General features: G+C 38.7%; 1 protein-coding gene across 2 annotated transcripts in view; it reads left to right on the top strand.

Moving 5' to 3' along the window:
- LOC135203149 (tetraspanin-9-like) overlaps positions 1-7,391 on the top strand; it is an 84,219-nt gene extending 76,828 nt beyond the window's left edge. For both annotated transcript variants that reach the window (XM_064232822.1, XM_064232823.1), the window contains 5 exons: positions 199-390; positions 1,891-2,076; positions 2,834-2,939; positions 3,647-3,771; positions 6,200-7,391. In XM_064232822.1, the coding sequence (XP_064088892.1) occupies positions 199-390; positions 1,891-2,076; positions 2,834-2,939; positions 3,647-3,771; positions 6,200-6,292 (702 nt within the window). In that variant the 3' untranslated portion in view covers positions 6,293-7,391. The remainder of the gene's footprint in view (positions 1-198; positions 391-1,890; positions 2,077-2,833; positions 2,940-3,646; positions 3,772-6,199) is intronic.
- Positions 7,392-26,945: the final 19,554 nt, after the last annotated feature.

The following is a 26,945-nucleotide window of genomic DNA, read 5'->3' as shown; positions in this document are numbered from 1 at the left end:
ATGTTTGTATGTATGTACTCGTATGTTTATTTATATTATGAAAGTATGGGCCAACCAAATACTTTTATCATTATCAACACATTAACGCACTCAACTATGTGTGATTGATTGATTAATTTATAGCTACTTAAATTTGTGTCAACTATATGTCTACAATATATAAAAACATACCTTAACATCCCACCACTCCTTTTCCAGGTCGTAGGATGCTCCATGCTGGGAGCAGGGATATGGCTCCGCCTGGCATACGGAGGCTACGCGTCGCTCCTGCACCAGTACGCCGCGATCTCTGCGGATTCCTTGTGCTTGGCCGCCGGCGTCATCACCTTCATCCTGGCCTTCTGTGGATGCTGCGGGTCCTGGTTCCAGAGCCGGTGTATGCTGATCACGGTAGGGTGAATGAGTCCCAGTGTCATGGAGTAAAACGGGTCCTCTTATATTAGAAGGTCTGGACCTGTGGTAAAAAAAGACAAAAAAAATAAAAAGAAAAAAATCAGTGTTCAAGCAATTCCAGTTCTCGTTTGTACAGGGCGTCCATAAAGTCCCAGTACCATTACAAGTATTTATTGCTCAGAAACCATATAACATACAGTAATGCACTTTTTTTGTAGAATGTTCTACATTTCCTCAAGTTTACATTCAGAGCACTTCATTCTACAAAAAAAACTGCATTACTCTATGTTATATGGTTCTGAGCAATAAATACTTGCAATGGTACTGGGACTTTATGGACACCTTGTACTTCTGTATTCTGGAAATCAATGTAACAAGGGACATTTTAATAAACGTGTTTTAAGAAGGAATAGAGGCTCTGATGACGTTAGGATAGTTAGACTTGAAGTGAATTTAGTTAAAACGTTGAAGAATTTCGTGTTTTTATTTTGCACTTTTTATGGAAAATTCTGTATGATTAGTAGTGCAGCAGAAACAATTTTGCTGTTATGTTCATAGGTCAGGGCTTCTTGTGAAAATAGTGAATAAGTTGAGGTAATTTATGCTTTACTTGGATTTTTTCTTTTGCTATTGCTATGCGGCTATGTCATAAAAACAAGTTTCTAGATCAGTTTAACTAAATTTTAACAAATAGCCAAAATAACCTAAAAATTGAGATAAGTAAACACTTATAAACCTTCAAACTCGTACAATACCTAGTCCGCAAATATGAGTGATAATTGAAAATAGTATATCTTTTTTCATAACATTGTAGAATCATTATTATTGCGAGAAAGTTTTAAAATTTTCCTGAGTTGTTGAAGATGGAGTCTAATTATGTTATGTTATCATTCCCTTGTTTCCTTTTTCTTTGACATCCATGATTTTGCATCTTTTCAACAGACAATCTCGTATCTCTCTATCACACTCGAATCTTCCATTCACCCATATATCTGTTTCTTAAAACGGTGACGAAATTAGGTAATTATGTTGCTTGTCCCTTTGGCATGGGCATTACAAAAACTTTCGTTGAAAGTTGAAATTCCCCAGTTGTAATTCAAAAGGTTTAAAGTCTAACAAGATTTTTGGAACGATCCCTGGATATTGCTGATAGAGAGATTTAGCAGTGAGCTATTGTGATTTCAATACTTTAGCCTATGTTCTACTTTCATTTCAACATTCAGCCTATGAATTACTTTCATTTCAGTACTTCAGCCTATGGTTTACTTTCACTTCAGCACTTCATCCTATATAGATCTCCTTTCATTTTAACACTTCAGTCTATGCTCTACTTTCATTCCAGTACTTCAGCCTACGAACTGTTTTCATTTTAGTACTTCAGCCTATGCTCTACTTTCATTTCAGTAATTCACCCTACCAAATGTTTTAATTTCAGTACTTCAGTCTATGCTCTACTTTCATTTCAGCACTACAGTCTATGATCTACTTTCATTCCAGTACTTCAGCCTAGTGGTAATCGTCTTCGCCCTGCAACTGGTGGCGGGGACTCTAGCTTTCGCCTTCCGGGCCGAGGTCTCTTCGACATTGATCTCCGAGCTGCAGGCGGGAATCCGACGCTCTTTCAACGAGACGAACGAAAACGCCGTCGCTATCACTTGGAACCACCTTCAGGCTAAGTTCAGGGTGAGAGTTCGATGATGGCTCCTAAAGGATTTTGTTAATTAACTGGTTTTCTTAGAGAATGTAGGTGGACTTCGCCTGTTGGTTATCCGGTGCTGAATGGTTTCATTCGGATGAGGTGTTAGGTAGATTGCCTTCTCGAAGTTCTCTGGTTACAAATAGGGTTAAAATACCGAATAGCCACCCGGCGGCCACCTCTACCATAGCGCGACCACCTTCCCGTAAATCGGAAATTATGGCCTTAATTTGTGGCTTGGAAGAAAAAACTTACTTCGAGAGGAAAGTAGAGGTCACGAGCTGTTGTTTCGACGGATGCTGGCTCTTGATATCCTGGGTTACAGGACGGGTTAAAGTTCTTTTTCGGGAAGGTGGTCGCGCTACGGTAGAGACCGGCCATTCGGTATTTCATTCTATGACTACTTAGATGTTCCTGATAAATATCCCATTTCTATAGAGCTTTCTTAGGTGAGCTGGTTCTTTAAAGTCAAATTAACGCATATTCCTAGCAACTTTTCAGCGACTTAATAAAACAAATTTTTTTTATGAATGTTTCCATATGTTCAGTAATGATAATAATGGAAGCTGGCTAATTTAATTGAATCCTTGATCTCAAATAGACGCATTCAGTTTACAGTTCCAATAATATCTTTATAGAGGCTGTCTGTGGCTTTAGCTTCACACTTTGAAGTCTGTGTTCTCATGTATACGTTGTTTCTTCATTTTTTTTTTATTAAGTTTCTGATGAGGAATCGCCTTTCAGTGTTGTGGTGTTGAGGGACCCAGCGACTGGTATAACATAGCAGCTTGGCCGAGAGAGGAGTGGGTGCCACGTGCCTGCTGTCTTCCTAAATACGTACATAACCCAGGTTAGTTTGATATGTGACAGTTTATAGTCCTTGTTCTTTATCGGTCAGAGCTACCAGGAAGTTAGTTAATCTTGATCAGTGAGTAATTTCCTGCATCCTGGAAGTTAGCATCCTTGTGGTTTCTCTGTATTATGTCCCTTTTTTGTTTTTTATTGTCTTATGCACTTATGTTGTTTGCGCTTGAACTTGTATTTTTCTTGATGTTGTCTTTTTCTTTGTAGGCCATGTACTTGTAAGAACAAAAGAGATTACTGTCCACTTTGTTTATTTTGTGTTATGCCTTTGTGGCCAATTTTGCACTAATGATTGTATATTTTATGTCAATAAAATGACTAACTGTTTCATCCCCTAAATTGGTCACAAATTTATATGAATCACTAAGCTGTCTTGAAATGTATATTTCAACCTCTGAGAAATTTCGTTATTTCAAAGAAGTGACCTCTTACTCCTTGTAATTTACCTCTCTTAACTATAATAAATATAGTTTTTATCGCGAAAATTTAGTATAACATGCCAGCGACCATAATATCTCCAATAGTTGATTGAAAATTCATTCTAGCCAATGAAACGTTTAATCCAAAATGGAAGTAATTTAGAAGTAATTGTGTCAGAAGTTAATTTTAGTCAAGAGAAATTAATATAAAATAGGTGTCATGCACTCTTTCACTAACCTTTAAATTCACTCACTTGACATTTCCATCCAACAGATTGCGGCAAGACGGACGACAAAGACAAGTATTACCAATCAGGCTGTTTTGTGCAAGTCAAAATGTGGTTCATTGAACGACTCCACCTTGTGGGAGTTATAGGCCTAATCTTTGCTTTTGTCCAGGTAAGTGGAAGTTCTAATGTTTTGTTCTTATGTAAGAGCCGAGCGTTATTGTTTGACCTTGTTTTATTCACGAATAAGTGGGTCATAAACCCACCAGCTTTAGAGGTTCCAAGTATTCGTATAAGATTTAGAATAGGCCGACTACTTCCTCTCCCTCTCGCATTTTTTTCTTTCTCTACACCTCACCTCGTAGAGTCAAGTCTCTCGCTCCATTTGGTATAAACTCTTGCTTTAAAACAATATTTTTCGTCTACACCGATCCAAGGTTAGGTAATGGCCTTGAGTATCGTAATTGGAATCATTAGCACCAAAGACCTCAACAAAATTAAGATACATTGCAGAAAGCGTGGTTTATGATAATTCAACCTTTGGGAACGTTCCCTTGATACCAAATGGCATGTTGGAGGATGGTCTTCACATGCTAAACTGAAAATAGTTAAGCACATTCCTCTTGGCCTGTGAGGTTATGAATAAGAATTTTAACTCAAGAGGCCGATGGGACGAGCAACGTATTGGTATCTAATTACCTAATCTCTAAAGAAATGAGAAATTGAAAGATTTTAAAAAATAGGATGTAAATTTGATATGTTATTAGTAAAAGTTATTGGGAAACATTCCTCATTCGTTAATAAAATTAGTATAATAAAACAAGAAAAAGTACGCATTTTTATCAGTAAGATTCATAAAAATGCCTAACATTTTTTTTTAGAACCAAAGGTAAATCAGTCAAGCAAAATAAAACGAAAGTGAATCGAAACAAAATAAAGAAACGAAAAACAACTCCAAGGTATATATATCCTGGCGAGTTTCTTGGGCTGTAAATAAGAATTAATATATGTCAGCCGCGTTCCTGAAGTGAATAAGAGCCTTCTTACAGCAGCGTCCGTTGCAGTCATCGCTGGCTCCAAAGCATCGTGTCAAAAAGAAGCCGCCCAGACCTTATCTTTTGCTCAGAATCCCAAACTCTCATTAACACCGGACTTACGGACCGCTGACGTCACGGCACCCGGCAGGACAAGGCCTGGGTACATGCCGGGATGACATTATTATTATTATTATTATTATTATTATTATTGAGTTGCTTAACCAGTGCCATTGCATCATTTCTAGACTTTCTCAGGGTTAGCCTGAAGAATTTGTTCTTGAGTAACTGGGAAAATAATGATGATGATAATAATAATAATAATAATATCATAATTAATTATTATTAATTATTATTATTATTATTATTATTATTATTATTATTATTATTATTATTATTATTATTGAGTACTTTAACATAAGCAATGAATCACACTTATAGAATTTGAATGAGGGTTACAGTTTTCAACAAGACACAGTTGATGGATTCGAACAGCTAGGTGTGATAAAGCCAAAGGGAGTGGTTGAAAATTCAAAACATAAGGAACTGTATCCTGATGGCTTGAGACAGGTATAAGTATTCATAACACAAAATTAACGGCGAAAACTCCATATTTCATCTGTTGTTTTAGCCTCTATGATAAAAAATATAATGAAATACAGGTGAGGATTAACGATTTTAACTGTCTTTATGCTGATAGGTGAACTATCTTTACAATGCCCAGGGAATATATTATGGATGTCGCATATGTGCGTCTCTAAATGACTTGCTTCAGAATACGTTTGAGAATAAAATCACGAAAAAAAAATATTAGCTTCGGGTGACGACTCAATAACGTCATGTTGTTGCTTTGACTTACCAAAAGCAGATTCAAGAGCCTTGCTAATAAAAGACATTACAACCTCTCTCTCCGATTAACGCTTAGAGTAGACCCAGATCCTTCATATGTGCTTATTCTGAACTCTGACGTTATGGATCAGATAAATAATATGAACCTTCTAGGTGTGCTTTTGAAACCGGATCTTACTGACGATGATATTGTTCAGGCTTGTACTGTAGCATATAATTCATTAAGTTCATGCATGGGGCAGTCCCAACATTACATTCTTTGCGTAGGGTAAGGAAGTACTTATAAGAGTAGGGATTTTCTATCATCACAGGATCAGATCAGCAGGCTAACTGTATATGTATGTATTTATGTATATATATATATATATATATATATATATATATATATATATATATATATATACACATATGACTGGTAACAATGTTCTGTTGCAACAGAATTCCGTCTAATAAAAGGAGCCGGTAAAAACTTCAAAATATAGAGAGAAAATACTATATTTCAGAAGTGAGAGACAGCAGTCTCTGAAATATAGTATTTTCTCTCTATGTTTTGGCGTTTTTTATGGTCTCCTTTTATTACTATTATTATATTATATATATATATATATATATATATATATATATATATATATATATATAGAATTATCTTCCCCTTTACAACATCTCGTCTATGCATTCTATATATGTTTATAGCAACTATTTTTTTCTTGTTTACAGCTTTTCGGCATGATCGCATCTATGCTCCTGTTCTGCACCCTAGGTCACAAAAGAAGATCGCACACGTATAAATCGTACCATTCGGACACATGACTGTTGCCCGAGTACAGGGTGTAATCGTGAACACGCTGGAAAAATGAACTGGAAGATGAAGAAGAAGAAGTACATATGTCAACATGGATAGACTTGGCCTTTGAACTTTACTTCTTGAAGCTGTACAGTAAGCCTTGGTGGGTTTTACACTCTTGGGTCTCTCTTTATACTCGTGTGGCGGAATACGGTCGACGTTTGCTGTGCATTCTTCTGCCTGGAGTCACTAGGACGCTCCAGAAACCAGTTCCTGGAAGATGATAGGAAGACTAAAATGCACTGGCGCCATTATGAGTCTAAAGAGGGCGCTGACTTGACGGAATAAGGCTTACCTTCCTTTTACTTCTCTTCCAGTACTTTGGTTTTTCCTCTATCTGGAAGAGGATTCCATAGCCTGGAATCATACAACTTTTCTTGTCATCTCTGCCCGCCATTGTTGGTGTTTCTCTCCCTGGAATCCTTAATTTTTCCTTTCATTCTCTTCCAGAAATTTGTGAATTCTATGGAAGAGGAGCTAATACCTGGAATCCACCAGACTTCATTTCCGTTTCAGGAATTCAGTCTCTTCCTGGAATTCAGCTTTCTCTCTTTCTGGAAGAGGAACCAAGAGACTGGAATAGGTATTGAAAACATTACAGTTACTGTCCACAGATGTACTTCAAAACGCGAGGAACAATTATTACAGGCAAAACTTGCCAGAAATATTGTTCATTCAGGAGATTGGTGTTCGTTTTCATTCGTGTTGTTCATCCAGGAGAATGTTGTTCGTTTTGGACATGTTGTTCATCCAGCAACCCTGTACTGCTTGCCCGATTCAATTAACTGATTCACAAATATTGACAGATCAGTCATCCTACAGTGATCATTTTATATTCAGGGAGAAATATAAGGTCACAGATTATGTATTTTTGCTTTTCATGTTTTATTTGGTGTTGTAAAGAATAATTGTAAACATATCAATTCTTCTAGAGATGTGAAAATTTTATGTTGAATGTTGTCGGTTATTATGTTATTAGGGATTTTGTAGTATAACATAACATATTTGATAAAACCCATAGATATGAAATGTACAAATGGTTTTTATGTGTGAGTAGTTTGTTTATATATAATATATATATTATGGTATATATATTATATATATAGTTATATATATACATATCTATATATATATATATTATTACATATATATATATATATTATATATATATATATATAATATATAAATGTATATATATATATTTAGTTATATACAGATAGACCTTAATTTTTCATGTTCATGAATACGAATATCTCTTAAACTTTAAAACAGATCTCAATTTTGAATATACTATAAATATATATATATATATATATATATATATATATATATATATATATATATATATATATATATATATATCATGAGATATTTCTCGGTATTTCAATTGTACTTACAGCTGTGAAAATAGCTGTTGGATGATAAAGACACCAAATAAAAAAATTAAAAAAATAAGCTGATGTTGATCAGATACATTTTCATAAAATTTGCAAACTTTTGACATGATTGATTTCTCCTGTGTTGCAAAGAGAGAAAGAGTATGATAAGTTTTCTTTTATTAGTTAAAATTTGTAGGTACGATTCAATAATAGGAATATCAAAATAAACCTTACTAATAATAGCCATCAAAAGAAAATATAAATTGTCACATACCATGACTATGGCGTCATGTTCAAACAGGTGTGGTTTCAGTCTTTATATATATATATATGTAGTTTGTCATCCATTTTGAACCGAGACTCTTTCCAGGATATCTTTGTTTAATAGATTCGATAAGAGCAAACCTTATTGTTAATCGTCGTATATCATGGAAATAACTGTATCAAGTAACGGAGAGTGAATGACTCTTCCAAAGTTGCTGAAAATATTTGATGTAAAACTTTATGTTGACAAGATTGATTATTTTTCATGTATATACCGTATAGTTACTTTAATGTTGAATAAGACTAACCTAAGCTATAAGTAATTACAAAACCTCGAAATACATACACAAACAGATAAACAAACAAAAAAATACCCAGGCTGTCAGAGAGCATCTTTATAATTACCTGTTCAAGGGTAAACAGCGCATTTATAACTTATTCATTTTATTTCTAGGATCGTTCGCTGATGAATCAATTCTATTACATTGTTGACTATTACTGCAGTCTTATATACGTTGGATTTTTGTTATTTTCGTATAATTTCTATGTATATATATATATTTTGTTATCCTACTGCATTTCCACATGTCTTGTCTGTCTTCATCTATTTATAACTATTTTGTTGTGAAATCACAATAGCACGAGCTATGAAAAGAGTTTATTTTCACAATTTGAGAGTTCTTCTTCCTTGCACAATTTGTTAGAAGATATGCAGGCGATGCAGGAACTGTGAAGGTTTCTTAACAGTTTTACAATAAGCTGGTATCACCTCCAAAACATTTTATTGCTTTTATGATTCAATAATGCCGCTTTTTCTTGTGTTCTTGGTTTCTAAGTCTTCTTGCTTGTCTTCTTCTATCTCCCCTCATACATCTCTTTTCTTTACTTTTTCATTTCATTCAGAAAGTCTTTGTTTTTTATGCACGTCATTAACGTTGCGTTTCTTTGGCTTTTTATTTATATTTCTTTATCCAATTTCTTCATACCATTTATATACCTACTTTTTTTTTGTCTTCAGTGTTATTCTTCTTATTTGGTTTTTGTTACCATGTTTCTGTCAGTAACACTGAAATGTTAATTAGATATTTATTCTTCAGTATGGTTTATTAAATTAAGAAGTAGTTACATAAAACTGAAAACTTCCAGTACACAGATTTATAGATATGGTTTATAGTTCCTCCCTATATTCTTTATCTTAAACTTAACATTTTAAACTGCACATTGTTGTTAATTATTAATTGTTTAAATATCCTTATTAAAATTATATTCAGCCTTAGATATATATTTAGAAATTGATATAACATTAAGATGTCCTTATTGACAGTTCCTAATTTCTTTTTCATTCTCTATACGTTATCGTCTCAGACTTCTTAGACTTGTAATTTATAATCCTTGAAAATATGACTTTTGAGAAGCTCACCCCAGTATGTTGCCTGAAGTAGAACTTTTTAGTCTTTTACCACAATTGCTAAGAAAAGTCTTTTTTTACGTTCATATTTGGATTGAATCCCTAAAAATTAGGCTATAGACTTTTTTTAAAGAATGCTGTAATCCAGAAAAAGTTACATACTTTCAGATTTTTTTTTTATAGACCTGACAATCAGTTTTGATCCTTAGATTTTTAGACTTTTGATTTAAGTTAAAACTACTTTCTTTAACTAACATAATATCAGAGTAACATCTTAAATTCATAGATTTTTACTCAGTTACCACTGTAGGATTCAGACTTTTTTTTCAACCTTTACATGGTTATATTCTAGAAAGCTAACGATGGTTTTCTATTTCTTAGACTTTAAGTAGGTTCTAATCTTTAAGTCTGTTGCATATAAAAATTCATACCATTTGCCATATAATAACGTAAATTTCTTAATTAGCAAATCACGAAAGCTATGGCTTTATATAGTAACGTAACTAACCCTATTTCAATATATCCGTATCAACAAAAACTTAAACTCTATTTTTCACTTAAATAACGTAAATTTAATACTGCCAATTCACTACAGCTATGAATTTATAGAATAATAACTTAACTAACCATATTTCAGTATATCAGTATCAACATAAACTGAACTCTACTATTTTTCATCTTAAAGCTAAAATCACTTTACCCATTAAGTAATAGATATTTACATCCAGGATCAAATCGTTTTGACATTCCTTTTTTTTTTCTAAGGAGAAAATTATTTCGACTGTCAGGCAGCTGTTTTAAAATAAGGCTAGAACTGTACTGATCATTACGTATTTATTGTAATTAAAGCCAATATTATATTAGTTTGCTATAGTAAATTCACATCAACAACCGTGCATTTGATGTCTAGACCAGTCCCTTACGACGCTCCTGATTGGCTGTTGATAAGCCAGTCACAGGACTGAAAACTCTCCGTCTCTCTCAAGAGTTCACATAGGCAGGATGTATGTTCCACCTTTTCTGATGGATACATCAGACGTGGAACATAGAACCTACCTATGTGAACTCTCAAGAGAGACTGAGGAGAGTTTCCAGCCCTGTGATTGGCTTATCAACAGCCAATCAGTAGCGTCGTAAGGGACTGCCCTAGGCACATCAAATGCGCGATTGATGTGAATCTACTATGGTACGGAATGCTGCTGATTTTCCAGTAAACAATTCGGTTATCTTATTTCTATCAGTTGTCAAAATTGTTTTGACCACTTACTGCATCGCATAACAAAATTATTTGGTTTGTTAAGCAGTGGATTTCATAAAAAAAAAAACAAGATTAATTGATTTACAAATAACTGTATTTTTTCCAAGATCAAAGCCATGTTATTGTTCTTGTCCTAATTCCGAAAACAAAATTGTTGTAACCGTGGCATAGCTGTTTTACATAATGGGCGGAAATCGTTTTGATCTTGTTTTCATGAATGCCAGAACTGTTTTCCACAATCATTTCCATCTAATTTCTTCGCTTTTTGAGTTATAGCTTGTCTAACGTTTAATCTTTGTTGAGGTTAGCTGATTTGTTTAGTGGGAAACTATTGTATATATATTCTTTTAAAATCACTATTACATTGTCACTCCATGGTTATTTTTATATGAGGCCAAAACTGTAGGCCTATTGGTCACCACCTTGTTGATCACATCAAAGTTAAACTGTTTTCAACATCAAATACCCTGATGCCCGTTAAGTGGCAGTTTCTGCCACAAGAAATCAAAAATGTTTTAATCGTATTTGCTTTTAAGCAACTCCTAAACTATTTTGACTATTAAAGTTGTTCTTACCACCCAAAATCAAAACAGTGATTTAATGTTTATCTTTGCGCCAAGTCAAGATATCATTTCATTGCGTAACCGTTGATGTAATATTATTATCTTTGTGCTAAATCAAATTTTTTTATCATAATTGTTAATTTTATGTTATCTTTATACGGAGTCAAAATTTCTATCTTAATGCAATCGTTGATATAATACAATCTTTATGAAAAGTCAAAATTTCGATCATAAAGTAAAAGTTGATCTAATGTCATCTATCCGCTAAATCAAAATTTTGATCATAATATAATCGTTGATTTAATGTTCTCTTTACGCTTTGCCAAAATTTTTATCATAATATAATTGTTGATTTAATGTTATCTTTATGCTTTGTCAAAATTTTTATTATAATATAATTATTGATTTAATGTTATCTTTATGCAAAGTCAAAATATTGATCAAAGTGTAATCGTTGTTACAATATAAGATCAAACCTGACGTAAGTGTAGCTATTTTTCATGGTCTCAACGCCGTTGTTGCTCTCACTAGAATTAAAACCAAACTAACTTTAGGTATTTCTATGGAAAACTAAAAAAACAAACTGTATAACAAAAGAAAGCAATTGTTTCAAAACAAAACAGGGTTAGGATAAAACCAGGGCCATATGTTTGCCACAAAATATTATTGTTTATACAAACGAAAGTGTTTTTTCATATTTTCACATTTTTATCTTCATGATCAATGAAGTTCATTTATTTGTTCCCCCGTCACTTTTGTATTGAATGCTAGCGTATTTATGTATATATCTATATGTATCATGTATATAAACATTTGTGTATATAATTGATTATTGTTTATGAAACTTGTAAATTATAAAACATAATGTCAATGTTTCATAAGTTCATTGTATTTTTGTTTACTCTTTAATCATATTTTAAGGTACTTTTCTAAAATGAAGATTATGATAGCCAACTTCTGGTCATTTATGAAAGAAATTCGTTTTTGCAATATATATATATACATATATATAGTATATATATCTATATAATATATCATACATATATATATATATATTATTATATATATATATATATATAGTAATTATAAATTACTTTAGCACGTGATTCACTTATCACACATATCCACAGGTGAAAAATAAGAGACAGGGTGTAGGTCCTGACCGGTTTCGACTTTTTTCTCTTATTTTTCACTCGTGGATAAGTGTGTTAGATATATATATATATATATATATATATATATATATATATATATAATATATATATATATATATATAATCTGAATCTGCCCATTTCGTCAGACAAGGTGATTCAAGAGGGTTTCAACCCTTCAGTCAAAAGCAATTCTATCTGAGATGAGATTGCTAAACCCAAGCCTTCTTTGCCTTGGCCATGAATGACAGAAAATGGGTTCAAAGATAAGATGCATAGAAAATGTGAGATACGCGGCTGCGGGAAACAGGCCTAGGATAGGACTATAGGTAAAATGCATCTCTGAGTGTTTCGTGAAAACACTATAATTCGATAATCTCTGGGAGCGGTTTGGGAGGGCAAGAAAAGTAATAAGGATATCTATGAAGGGCCAATAGCTGGCGACTAAGGGCTAATAGGAAGGAAGGGTGCAAATATCGAGGAAGCTTGAAAGTAAGAGCAGGACAGAGCTGAGTGGTGCAATGTGAGTGAAGGTATTTGTACACTGATGATGGGACTTTGTGAGGGTGTTGTCTGCACATCTCTTATTTGACAGTAAGAGTGATTCTCTCTCTCTCTCTCTCTCTCTTTGGAGACACCTGTCGTAGGGAGCGACCTGCATATATTTATATATATATATATATATATATATATATATATATTATGTATATATATATATATATAAATATATGCACACACATATACACACGCATAGATATATATATGTATATATATATATATATATATATATATATATATATATATATAATATATATATATAACACATATATCACACACTAGATATACTCGTATGTATATATATGGATATATATATATATATATATATATATATATATATATATATATATGTATATATATACAATTATATAAGTTATATACATATGTATTATATTATATATATATTATATATATATATATATATATATATATATATATATATATATATATACGTATATATATGTTTATGTGTGTGCGTGAATGTGTGTAGAGAAAGAGATGTTTAAGCAATGAATCACACAAATTACATTCCACAGCAAAGAACAATTTTCCATACTCTGAATGTTGCACAAATTAACGAGTGGCGTCAGTTTACCAATATATTACTTTATATATTTATTAACTTGATAAAGAATAAGGGTCGTATAGTCATGCAGGGTACAAGATATGTATGTTTTTCTCTATATCTTTGTGTCATATTTTATTTTAAGAATAACATATGAACATTTCCTTAAGAAAATAGCCATTCTGTAAAGAAATACGTTGACTAGTTCATCTTAGAAAGGTGAATTAGAAACTACAATGTTCTGTTTTGTTGCTTAGGGACCCCTCCTTGGTTTATTTATGCAATAAGTAACCATTTAATGAATATCAGCAATTTATATACAAGAAACTGAAAATCAAACCAACTGTATGTTTTTCTTTAGTTTTGCTCATTGACATTTTTGAATTCATCAACTACAGACATTTAATGGTTTTATTTATTTTCTAAATAATTACTTTGTAGCAGTCAACTTTAATTTTGTGTATACTCAAAGTACAAAGATCTTTTTAAAATCCATGATATGAAGAAGATGAATAACAAAAGATGGTGATAATTTTTTAATGATGAATAATTAGACGGATATCAAAATGTCAGATCTTATGTGACTAAGACAAAATTTTACTTTTTATACAGTGATGCAAAATGTATATTTTTCAAGGCCTTAATGCATTGGAGGGTTGCATCTGAATCAACTGATATCCCATTTTTGTATATATATATATATATATATATATATATGTATTATATATATATATATATATATATATATATTATACATACATCTTTAGCATATATATGTATATTTACTATATAATCATATACATGCTTATAAATACATACATACATATATATCTGTTATATATATATATATATATAATATTTATATATTAGTATATATATTTATATATATATCTATATATATTATATGTATATAGTATTATATATATATATATATATATATATTATATAATAATATATATACATTATACCTATTTAAACATACAAATACATAAATGTGTTGGTAAATATATACAAAAAACATTATTTCTATGACGTCACGTAATATCATAGGAAAAGACATCACTTTTTGGTCTCAGAAATCATATATCTGTTATATCAGTAATATTACACTTTTGTGACGTCAGTGATAATTATATGTCATTAAACATTACTTTGAAAATCAGGTTTGGCTGTTGTTTTCAACCGTTTATATTTTCTCCGTGTAAATACGCAATTTGCAAACTAAAAATTCTTCTCCATGTGATAATGTTAACAATTAAGTAGCTTGTGTACGTTGTAAAAAATCATTTCAGTAATAAATATATGAAATGAATTTAGAATTTTCTTTTAGTTAACCTTTCCTTTTATAAAAGTTGCCAATGGAGCAACGCTTTCGAAAGTGCATATCACTTCGAAAAGCATGACTGCTTAGATTTTATGCCATTACTATTATTATATCATTATTTTTTGTTTTATTGTCTATCATTTTTTCTGTTCTATCACAGTCATCCTATTCGCCTTTGTGGTTTTTACAGTGTGTGGTTCCGGGTTGCATCCTGCCTCTTGGGGGCCCATCACTTTTCTTACTACGTGCACTGTTTCTGGTAGCACACTCTTCTGCATGAGTCCTAGAGCTACTTCAGCATCTAGCTTTCCCAAGTTCCTTTTCAGGAATCTTGGGATCGTGCCTAGTGTCCCTATGATTATGGGAATACAATTCGCACTCTGCCAATGAAGTTGGCAGAACTATACTCTGTTTTTCTCCATCTGTCCACCCTCCTGTGGTGTTTGCATATGGTAACACTGCGTCCCGGGCTTTAGGTAGTTACGCTGTGTGAGTTTTAGGGAAATAAAAGGATATGTGGGTGTACATTTGCAACTGAAAAGTGTTTTAATAATTTACTGTATGCGAATTACACCGTAACTATCTAAAGTCTGGGACGCAGCGTGACCGTATGCAAACACCACAGGCTGGTGGACAGATGGAAAAAACCGAGTATAGTGATTTTAGTTCAGTTTATTTGTCTGTTTAGTTGGCAAAATCACACAATATGGTTACAAGGCTTCTGAAGAGCAGCAGACAAGGGCAGTTCAAAGCTCAGAAAACTGAACATACACAATAGAGATGTATCAGATATCCGCATCCACATCCACAGCCGCAGTTTATCCGCAGTTTTTATAAACCCACATTCTCATCCTCATCCGCATCCGCCTTGACATTTTCTTAACAGCCGCATCTTCATCCACATCTGTATCCACAATTTGAGAATGCGGATATGCAGATATCACCCCCTACCCAGGGGTTAATAGTTCATACTCATAAATTGTAGCTAAAAGTAGAGCTTTTTTTGGTTTTCTTGCTAAATTTGATTTTTTAATTTATTGTTAGAATAAATGATACACAATTACACATTTTTTCATACATTATACAATGTATAAGTAGCTGTGTTATAACATGTTGTTTTAAAGCCTATTTGTTTTAGAAATTCCATGTCATTTACAGAAGTTATAATCATACAGGCACAGTATTGGCTCTCTCTCTCTCTAATGCGAAGAATGGCTTTGTTTGTTTGTTTCTTTGTATGGTATTTTACGTTGCATGGTACCAGTGGTTATTCAGCGATGGGACCAACGGCTTTACGTGACTTCCGAACCACATCGAGAGTGAACTTCTATCACCAGAAATACACATCTCTAACTCCTCAATGGAATGCCAGAGAATCGAACTCGTGGCCACCAAGGTAGCAGGCCAAGACCATACCGACCACGCTACTGAGGCACTTAAAGAATGGCTTTGAGTTTTGTAACCTTTATCATGCAAATGAGCATAAAATGAGCTTGTGCCGAGACAGCTAAAACGTCCGTGTATCACAGGTTCCCCATCCCACATCTTGTCAACACACAGTTTTCAATTATGTGGCTAAAAGCCGTCCTTAACTATTAAATATATCGAAATTATTTAGCTTTACAAAATATCCACATCCGCATCCGCAAATTTAAAAGATTGACATCCGCATTGGCATCCACATCTGCAAGTTTTAAAAAAAAATTATACCCGCTTCCACATCCGCAAATCCAATTTTCAGACACCTGATACATCTCTAATACACAATTTATGGTCAGCGGCCAAGACTGGCCTCCACCCCTACACCCATGTGAGACCTGGGGAAGAAGGCAATTGTTATTGACTTCTCACCAAGCAGGCTATTGCTTTTTCTGCTCGGCTAAACCTACCATCCATATCTCACAAGAACAGTAAGTTATGGACTCTGGACCAATGGATAGCTGAGAGTTGCTGACCACATCACTGAGCTACAAAGTGAAAATTGCTAAAATGAACACTATAACTGGCAGCGAGAGCTAACGGTCATTGTGGCTGTTGCAGAAATTGAATGAGTTGCGATCTTGGTAAGAAACTTCACAGTCCTCAGCCAAGACCGGCAAGAAAAGAACAATTATCAAAAAGAATAGGAAGGAAAGAGTGGAGCCTGATCAAAGCACCTGGTACCTGCAACGAGCACAGTAGTTGCCAAGTCTTCCGAGAAGTTTGGTAAGACTAAGTAGAGTAGTTCCTTCAATAAAGCACTGAAACTGAAAGCAGCTTATAAGAATTAAGCCTCTTTTACCAGGAAGCACTGCCAGTAGTGGCTAGTTCACATTGCTTTAAATAGTATATGCTTCTAGTGTACGGTGGTTCTAGACTTATTCGACCGAAATGATTGTGCGCAAATTATGGACAGCAATATTGTGTACAGAATCAGACATTTTTATCAGCAGTGGAGGCAGTACTTTATATAAGATTCCGAATTTCCTGGTTACTAGCTTCCATGTATAATCGCCTTTGAACTTGATAGTTAGCCAAAATATAAAGGTTCTAAGTCTTACGCACGACGAATCTTGTAGAAAGCCATTGCTCTGAAAGTTACCTGTCCTTGAGATATCTTTAACTGTTATCGGTGGATTTGGATACAATTTCGAGGGTTTATGGAGGGTGGCGAGATTTGGCCGCGTCTCAGTCAAGTCGCCACTCTTGCATGTACGCAACGGAGGACTGGAAGCAGTTGAAGGAATAGGCTGCTAACAAGAGCATTCATTCTTCTAACAATGTGTTGTGGACTCCTTTGAGGACAGGTCCCTGTTGAAGGAGTCTTCCCAGGGACCTCCTTTTAAAATCTCCAGGTGCTTCATGAGATGTGCTAGACCCTGGGGACAGCGTGACGGTCCCTCTTCTCGAAAGAAAAGGAGAGCCAGCGGAAGACCCAACTGCCTTCTCAGGACAAAGAGGCAGCCCCTTAGAAGTCCCATAATGAGACTTCTTAGAGAGAGAAGAGACCACCTTCTTCTTCTTTGGCAGCTGAGCCTCAGAAGTCGAAGGGGAGGAGGCAGCAGGTGACGACGGGAAGACGACGACACCTTACGAGACCTCTTTTTCTTCGTCAGCTTCTTTAGGATAGTAGTGAAGTCCACAGTCCACAGGCAGCAGGGATGTCAACAAGGGCAGCAACAGGCATGGGCACAAGAACTACAGCTGCACCAATACCTAGAGGGAGGTCCAAGGGTGAAGGAGCTTGAGGGGCCACAGAGACAAAGGTGGCTGAGGGTGACAACAAAGCATAACTCGGTGAAGAGGTACGGACATGTCCTACCTCAGTAAATGAGTGCTTGTCCCCATCACCACAGAGGGAGTTACACTGGTAGGGTGATGAGAGTACACAAAATCACAATTTGTCGTAAATTGTATTTTTCCTAACTATACAAACCTGAGGTCCTTTAACATAAGGAATGTACTTACGGCGCAGCTGGAATTACGGCTGTTGAATCTTGAACAAGGTGGTTAGGCAGTAAGTACCGTGGGGTAGGCTAGCCTGCCCGGATGTAAACATGACAATTTGTCGAAAATTGCATTTTTCCTAACTATACAAACCTGAGGTCCTTTAACAATAGGAAGTAACTAGCGGCAGCTGGAACGGTCGTAAGCTTCGAACAAGGGAGAACGGTAGTTAACTGCTTGTCCGACAGTGCGCGCGCCGTGCGCCTGGGAGGTGAAGAATCCCTTTTGCTTTAGGCCCATGCAAAAAAATGCAGTGAGGGGTGGCATGAGGTGGGACTATATGTAAAGGACCTCAGGTTTGTATAGTAAGGAAAAATGCAATTTTCGACAAATTGTCATTTGTTCCGATACGTAATACAAACCCTCGGTCCTTTAAGAATAGGAAGACTCACTTCTTGGTGGGAGGAAATAAAAACCCTCGGTCCTTTAACAATAGGAAGACTCACTTCTTGGTGGGAGGAATCTGAGTCTTTTGTGAACAGACTGGTGTTCGCCCAACCTTGGAATGCCTCCCTGGGCGTAAGAGCGAGGGAGGGATCCAAGCCTCTGTCCGATTGATCGGGGAGTGCACCGCAGGATCAATGGTCAGATCTCTGGACCAAGTACTAAGAGAGAGGCAAGCATATCTCTTCGTACCAGCAAGCAAGAACTTGTTCCTGTTTGCAAGAGGCAACATAAAGTTATGGGTTGTCTCTTGTTGGCATCCACTTTCCCCCCTTGTTTGGGGAAGTGGTGGATATTTGCTCCCATCCCTAGTGAAAGGGATAGGATGGGGCTCTGTCGAGTAGCTCACCTGCATCTCGTCCTTATCCAGCAAGGTGACGACCGTATCCCTCTACCCACAGGTAGAGGGGGAGAAAAAGATGGGAAGAGGAGCCAGTCACACTCTCATTCACTCATCCATTCTTACAGTCACACCAGGACTCGATGCTGTTCAGCCTGCGAGGGTCTGGGTTAGCTACACAACGCGTTGAGCAGCCACCACGGGTCCCAAGGAATATCCCGAAGGTAGAAGGAGGTGCATGTGGTCTGGTTGTACCAGACCCCTGCCTTCAGTACCTGCGCCACGGAGAAGTTCTTGCGGAACGCGAGGGAATGTACTTCTTCTAGGTCATCCTGGTGCTGACGAAGAGGCTTTCAACACTCCGCCTGGGGTGTCGAGTTTCTTCAGATAGCGCCGTCGCACCCTCACAGGACAAAGCAGCATCTCCTTCGCATCAAAGGTGGTGAAGTCCATTAGGGAGGGGATTGTGAAGGACTTTAACCGAGTCTTCGCTACGAAGTTCGGCCACGAAATCGAGTGTCACAGATCCCATCCCACTGGATACTTGGACTTCGCAGGAAAAGTCATGCAGTTACCTCAGAGGAAAAGAAGGGAATAGTCGCATGACCTATCCCTCTTCTCAACTTCGGTGATGTCCAGTACCCATACTGGTCTATCCGTCTGCAGCAAAGTGTCTTGCATTCTCCTATCCCCGTGCAGTGAAGTTCTTCTTCTCGGTAGTGGATAGGACACTGACCCTCCATGGTGGGTGTCGAAGGTATGGGTATTGGGACAAGCCATTAGGACGAAGAAAAGATTGATCTGGAACAACCGAACTAAGTCCACAGCGAAGTTCATAACTGACTCGGGCACTCTGACAGCTGCTGACTGACTGCGTTCGGTAGGAGGCAAGTTGTCCAAGCATTCGAGCAAGTCACGTGACCTTCACCCTAAAAGGGTTATGCCGAGAGACTAAACATATCGTATTTGTTTGTCACCGATGCCAGCCGGCGAGGTGGTGATTCTCTTAAGGCATGTGCCCAACAGGCGAAAGTCAATTGCCTTCTAGAGACCGAGGTCCATGATGGCAAGACATCTCATAGTATAGTTGAATCTCAGCTAAGGAGAAACAACACTGTGCCGTTGAAGACGAAGGTGGACAGAGAATGCAACCTATGTCTTCATAGCCAAATCGAGAGAAGGATTCTCAAGATTCTTAACCTGTGCTTACAAATGACTGAAAACGCTAACCGCTATTTCATTGCTGTCCGGTGAGGAGTCGTAGTTGCAACGAAAGCGGAGCGTTTTTCAGTAATGAAAACACAGGGAAGTACTGCCTGTAGAACTGCTTCTCGTGGGCTGAACATTTGGAAGTAGAGCTGTCAGGTCGGGGAGTAGGCGATGTCTTCTGATACATCTGTTAATTCGGGGTGAACAATGAACAATTGCACACCTACGATTACGAGATATTTTGAAGACAAACTCAGATGTCTGCAAAAATCATTTGCATTATCGCAGTGCGATGCAGCGGTAGACTAGTACAGACTTCTGTTACCGTGCGGTAAACAGAAAGATGAAAGAGTCCAAGAGATATCTCTGTTGAAAATTCTCGCAATGTCGAAGGCGATGAAATCGAGCGTCACAGCAGTAGATGGTCATTCATGTATGCGAGAATCCCTGTTAATCAGAGACCTAAGTCCATGATTGTTGGGCAGAGATACGGTTTGGTAGTCAATCAATGCAGGGGAGAGAGACATAACTGACCGTGCATCTCGGAGAGCCAGCTGGTACTGAATTGCCTCGGGCAGTTCAATACGCAGTAGCTCTCGCTGACTCGTCATCCTGAGTTTCCAAGTAATCCATTCCACGAAGGAATGCGTTCAGCTAGAACCATCAAGCATAAAAAAAATTCGCTTGAGCAATTATATTTAAACGAAACGGATTTCGGTAAATACAAAAGCTGATTTGGTGTTGTCGTGACAATACCAAGTATCTAAAATCGAAACTGGTAAATCCTGGGAGGTTGCAGTCAGCCCCGAGTTGCAGTTCAATTAAGATACTATTCGTCTCGGTCACAATCCGTAGTTAACTACGGTATGCGCCTACAACCCGGACAATTCAACTGCTTAACAGAATCATGTCACGAGGGTAATATACGTAGTATATTTGTAGGTTTCTGTACAACGACCTCCATCTTAAATTCTTTTCCCCTCGAGGAATGAGAATAAGGATTGGAGATCGACCGCCTTCGTTCTCTAGTCAAGAGAGTGAAGGAGAAGTCTTCCCCGAAGGAAAGCTTCAATGGTGAACAGAATACCGAAGACGATAGTTCAAGCCAAACTGGATGTTCCCGTCCCTTCTTCTCTATTCCAGGTTGGTCGCCTACTGTGAGATACTCTTCTTTCAGCAGCAGTCTTCTTCCAAATGCTAGAAATTCCAGGAATTCGAGCATTAGGCGAGGTTCCCGATTATCGTGGTAACAATTGTCGGGGATTCTCGTCTCGCTCACTTTGGACCGTGGTCTATCCTAAGTGTTTGGAGATCGTAGAAAAACTCAAACACTCTGAGAGTGCTAGAAATTCCGCAGAATTCTAAGCACTCTGCGAAACCCCCACCGAATTCGTCAAACGATTATCGGCTGGTGGTCTCCTCGATTCCTGTAGAAATCGAGGATGGGGCAGGATTCCTCCTTAACGACTGGGGCTTACATCAGGTAGGACCTGAAGGTCCCCCCGGTAGCGCAGTCCCCAACGTGGGATCCTACAGAGAAATCTCTGTAGGATCCCTCCCCTTTCCCTCGTAGCCGTAAGGAGAGAGGGAATGGGGGAGGAATTGGATACTCGCTCGCCTTCCCAGTGAAACTAGCAGTTGGAGAAGAGTAGGAGCAGCCATCGCCTTGCGGCAATGGCCTCTCAGAGTCTGGGAAAACGTATCGTCAGGAGAAAACGTTTTCCCGAGGAGGGTTACGAACTCGCACTGTAGGTAAGGGTCTGCCGCCACTGTGAACGTCGTCTGGGTGGGGCTGATCGACACCTGACAGGAGAGAGCCGATACCGTCCTCCGACTCATTCTATACTCTATCGGCTCCTTCAAGGCGATTTGGGTGGGGTCTCCTCCGTTGCTGGCGCTGCCACATCAAATATTCCAACTCAACGTTTTATGGTATATGAAGGCAGCATAAGTTATACAACACAAACATAATTGGTTGTTGATTAATTTTGGCAATTACTAAAAGCCCTCGTAATTTTCTAGCATTTTACAACAATAAAACAACAAGTTTATTCTTAAACGTGGCAAAAAAAATTTCCAGCGTTGCCAGTTCTTCTATCAGGTGTTAAGCTGACCTCAGGGCATAAAGGGAAGCTCGTCAAAACACTCACTGTCACTGACTCATTAAGGAGTCTGTCGCCTTACAAACAACATGGAAAATGTTATGAATACTTACTGGAAAGAAACGGAGGACCATATTATGAATAGATAAATTAAATATCTTGCCGATAATCTATTTGTGTAACCTACTCTTGTACATTTGCTTGCGTTCCTCTTATCTGTCTACTCTACATACACAATCCTTTTTAAATGTCAATAGCTCTCTCTCTCTCTCTCTCTCTCTCTCTCTCTCTCATTATACTATTCTTTTCCAGTTCACAAAATTAACGAATTCTTTATTAAAATTTTGTTTTGTATTTATAACGTGCCATAATATTATCTTTATAATATAGTCTTTTCATTCTTGTTTATTTATTACACTATATGACATTCATGACCCAAAAAAATAATTTATTTGTTTTTACAAACCCGTTATGAAGATATAAGAATAGAAAAATTTTATGAATACCCTTAATGGAAAGAAAAGAGGGAGTATATTATATAAAGATGATAAATTGAATAGCTGCCGATAATTTCACTTGTATATTTATTGCCTCTCTCTCTCTCGCTCTCTCCTCTCTCTCTCGTCTCTCTCTCTCTCTCTCCTCTCTCTCTCTCTATATATATATATATATATATATATATATATATATATATATATATATATATATATATATATTCAGTGGCTGAATATATATATATATATTTTCGAAGGAGTGTCGAGGCAACAGGGAACCCCCAGAAGTATATTGCTCCCATGAGACATTAACAAACACCAAGGAGGGTAAACCTCCTAGACCGCCGCACAGATTAAAAGGGGGTAAATGGGAAGGGTAGGCCTTTAAAAATTCGAGAGAAGTACATTTGGCAACATAGAGGCCCCTCCCAAATCGCCAAGAAGGAGCCGATAGGGTATGGTCCTCGTCGAGGTCGAAACCTCTCAGGAGGACCAAAGGGGTATTCAAATACGGTGTCCGAAGACATGTAGAAACGCCGCTGTCGCAGTAGAGGAGGTGGAAGTAGCTTGTTCGACCGGCCAGATCTGAAAGAGCCTTCTTGTCCGGAGACGAGAGACTCTACCTGGTTCAACACAGTCGGCAAGCTCCGATCGCGGCAGACCCACCGTCGATTTGGGTTCCCTCTTCGGGCCCCAAAACGACTCAAGCCGAGTGTGGGCTCTGCTGGTGGGAGCGGCGATCCTTCCCAGATGTCGTTGTGCTGAGGAATCAGCGCCATAACCTCGGCAAAGTTCCTCTGGATCTCAGAAGTCACAGCATCTCGCAGAGTAGGACCGTAAAGCCCCTCGAACAAGAGCATATCCCGAGAACCTCCCCCTTCAGGAGGGGGAACAGCGACAGCCCTCTCGGTCTCCTCCTGCCACTTGCGCGTACATCCTGGTCAGTCCGAAGATCGTACCTGGTACTTACGGCTACCAAGCTGTGCCTCGCTCTTCCCGGTGCAAACCAAGGAAGTTGCAGGCACGGGAGAGGAAGACATGACGCTCCTCTTTCGCTCGCTGGCAGAACCAGCGGGCTTGGAGGGCTGCAGGCGATCGCCAACTTGCAGGCCTAGTCGAGCCGATTCCATGGGAAAAACGGCTGGACCGAGAACAGCGGCCCCGATCTCGTGTGCAGAGGAGCTGCCGCTGGTCCCCCTATCCGCCTGGTCCCTGTGGGAGCGGTGGTCAGGAGACCTGCAGAGACCAATGTCGCGGTGAGACCGGTGCGTGTCCTCATGGCGCATCATACCGCTGGTACCAGCCGAGGCTGGTGCCAACGATCGGGAGGGGGGACCTCTTCCCAGCCTCAGCCCGTGGCTGGTCAGGGACAGTCACGTCTACCCAGGTTACCTGCTGGTCGCTGCGAGAGTCACCTGAGCGGCTCTCACTAGATTCTGCTCCGTGCCGTGGTCTTGACGCCGAGCGAACTCTGGCGCCAAAACTTTGGCTGTACGGTCTCCCGCGGGAGATCGTACACTCGAAACCTCTCGCGAACGAGAGACCGAGCCGGAACCTGGCGTAGCGGCAGCGCCGCTAACCCCAGGCGAGAAAGTACCGGTGTTATCTGGTACCTCTCTGGTCCCCGCCTGCTTCTTCTTTGTGGAAGGAGAGACGGGCCCTGTTCCCGAAAGAGCAGGAGGACCGGCAGAAGAACCCCCCGTCCCACGGGCCCTTAGAAGTTCCTGAAGGAGCCTTCTTAGGGGGGAAACCCGGGTTACCAGCTGGTCGCTGCAAGAGCGGCCGCTGGCCTGGCGAGAGTCACCTGAGCAGCTCTCACCAGCCTTCTGCTCCGTGCCGCGGTCTTGGTGCCGAGCGAACTCTGGCGCCAGAACTTTGGCTGCACAGTCTCCCACGGGAGACCGTACACTCGGAATCTCTCGCGAACGAGAGACCGAGCCGGAACCTGGCATTGCGGCAGCGCCACTAACACCAGGCGAGGAAGTACCGGTGGTAGCCGGTACCCCTCTGGTCCCCGTTTTCTTCTTCCTTGCGGGAGGGGAGAAGGGCCCTGTTCCCGAAGGAGCAGGAGGACCAGCAGAAGGACCCCCCATCCCACCGGAGTGGGACGGCCCCTTAGAAGTTCCCGAAGGAGCCTTCTAAAGGGGGGAGGAGGCAGCCTTCTTCATCTTCAGCTTGGTAGCCTTAGAAGTCGAAGGGGAAGAGGCTTCGTCAGCTCACGCAGGACAGACGTCAGATCCTTCATCCAGGACGGAGCCGGGGCAATTGCCGAAGCAACACGGCCCGGCTGCACCTGTCCGGAAGGACCTGAGTCTGGGAGCAGCACCGTGGACAGGAACGACGTGGGCAGGAGTGGGAACAGCAGGAGCAGCGAGAGCGGCTGGGCCAGCAGCAGGAACAGCGGTAGCGGCAGGTTCAGCAGGCAAGTCAGGTAACCCGGGAGGCTTAGCTTCAACCATCGACATCCTGGGTACCGGTGGCAGGTCCAGGGGAGAGCTTTTCAGGTAATGGAAGTCTGGGGTTAGCAGCACAAAGAACCCAGGTGGAGGCAGCACACCCCTCCTCGGTACGGCAGCGATCGGCCCTTGCACGGCGGCTGTCGGCGTCACCGTCATCATGTGTGATGTATACAGTGGGGCCTCACTCAGTCGCGGATCAGCAATCACGGATTTAGTTAATCATGGGTTTTTCCTTGGACCACTTCTCAATCTATATCACTGGTATGAATCGCAGCATCAAGGACTTGTCCGTTGTAGGCTAAGCCTCGTCCAGTTCCGATAACCAGCAAATGCATGAACAGATTCACATTATGATATTAACTGACAATAAAGGTAATAAAACCATTCTCACCTTATATATTATTGGCATATCCTCATACTATATAGTCTATTCATGGAATAATTCCACATCATTGACATCAACTTGTTGTTGAGCAGCCAGCAGAAATGTAAACATTGAGTTACACTTAACAGCACCTTTGTCATTCTTAACCTTTTAGAAATGTTAATAGTAGTAGTGTAATTACAGTAGTAATAACATTTAGGAAAACATCAATTTTCAATTCGAACTTCATTATTGTTTTGGTATAACTAATCAACTTCTCTGAACACTGCAGTCATACAAACGATAATTGTCATAGATTATCGTATTGTTGTTTGTGATCGGTGACAAAGCGTAAACGTAATAAAACCATATCTGGGCTCAGTTCGTGTTGCTTCGTGAAATAATCCTTAAGTTCATTATTTCTAGGTAAATGATACTAACATTATACCAGAGAAAAAATAAATTCAGGAGGATGTCAGAATAACTGACTCTCTCACCCTAAATAAAAAGAGGGTGTCGGTATGGAGCTGGGGCGAGTGAGACCACTACCACGAACCTCTTGTCATTTAGAATTCTCCTTCATCAAAATCCCCCTCCTGAGAGAGCTGATACACAGTCGGAGTCATCAACTACTACTACTACGCTACCCACCACGCTGACTGCAGCGCCTCTGATGGCCATCCTTTTCGTTAGCGAACTTGGGTATACATGTGCCACTTTTGCTCTGACTTTCGTGTGCTTTTCTTGGGATTTTTATTCATCATGGAATTAGCAGCTATCGCCGCAGCTAAGTTAAGTACCCCGAAAGGTTTTACACTAGTTTTTTGTCAGCCAGGAACTATTTTTACCGTTTTTTAGGTCCGATAATAGTCACCTGGTCTGGCGCATGGCGGCCTTGCCGGCTCGCATCATGTTCAGTTAGATTCTTCGGTCCCCCATACCGTGGTATCTATCCAGTGTATTTATTACCTTTATATGTGGGTTCTATCACGTGATACACAAGTTCCCAAACATTTATTTTACATCGTACTATTCGGAAATCCATTGCCTGTGCCTTAGATTAGTGTTCATGCATGCATGTCCCTTTGTCTAGGTGTCTAGGCTTGTGAGTGATTACTATTTATTATGTCTCTTCTAGTCCAGCCATCCTGGCCGTTGCCCTCCGTTTTACGTGTCAGCTAAGGCCAGTTCCTGAGCAGTTTGCTTGTTTTCCTTCGGGGAAATTAGGCTACTTCTCCTGGACGTTCCCTT

The sequence above is a fragment of the Macrobrachium nipponense genome, chromosome 33 (genome assembly GCF_015104395.2).
Source record: "Macrobrachium nipponense isolate FS-2020 chromosome 33, ASM1510439v2, whole genome shotgun sequence".
In the NCBI taxonomy this organism is placed as follows: Eukaryota; Metazoa; Arthropoda; class Malacostraca; order Decapoda; family Palaemonidae; genus Macrobrachium; species Macrobrachium nipponense.
This window is presented reverse-complemented; position numbering and strand designations above follow the sequence as displayed.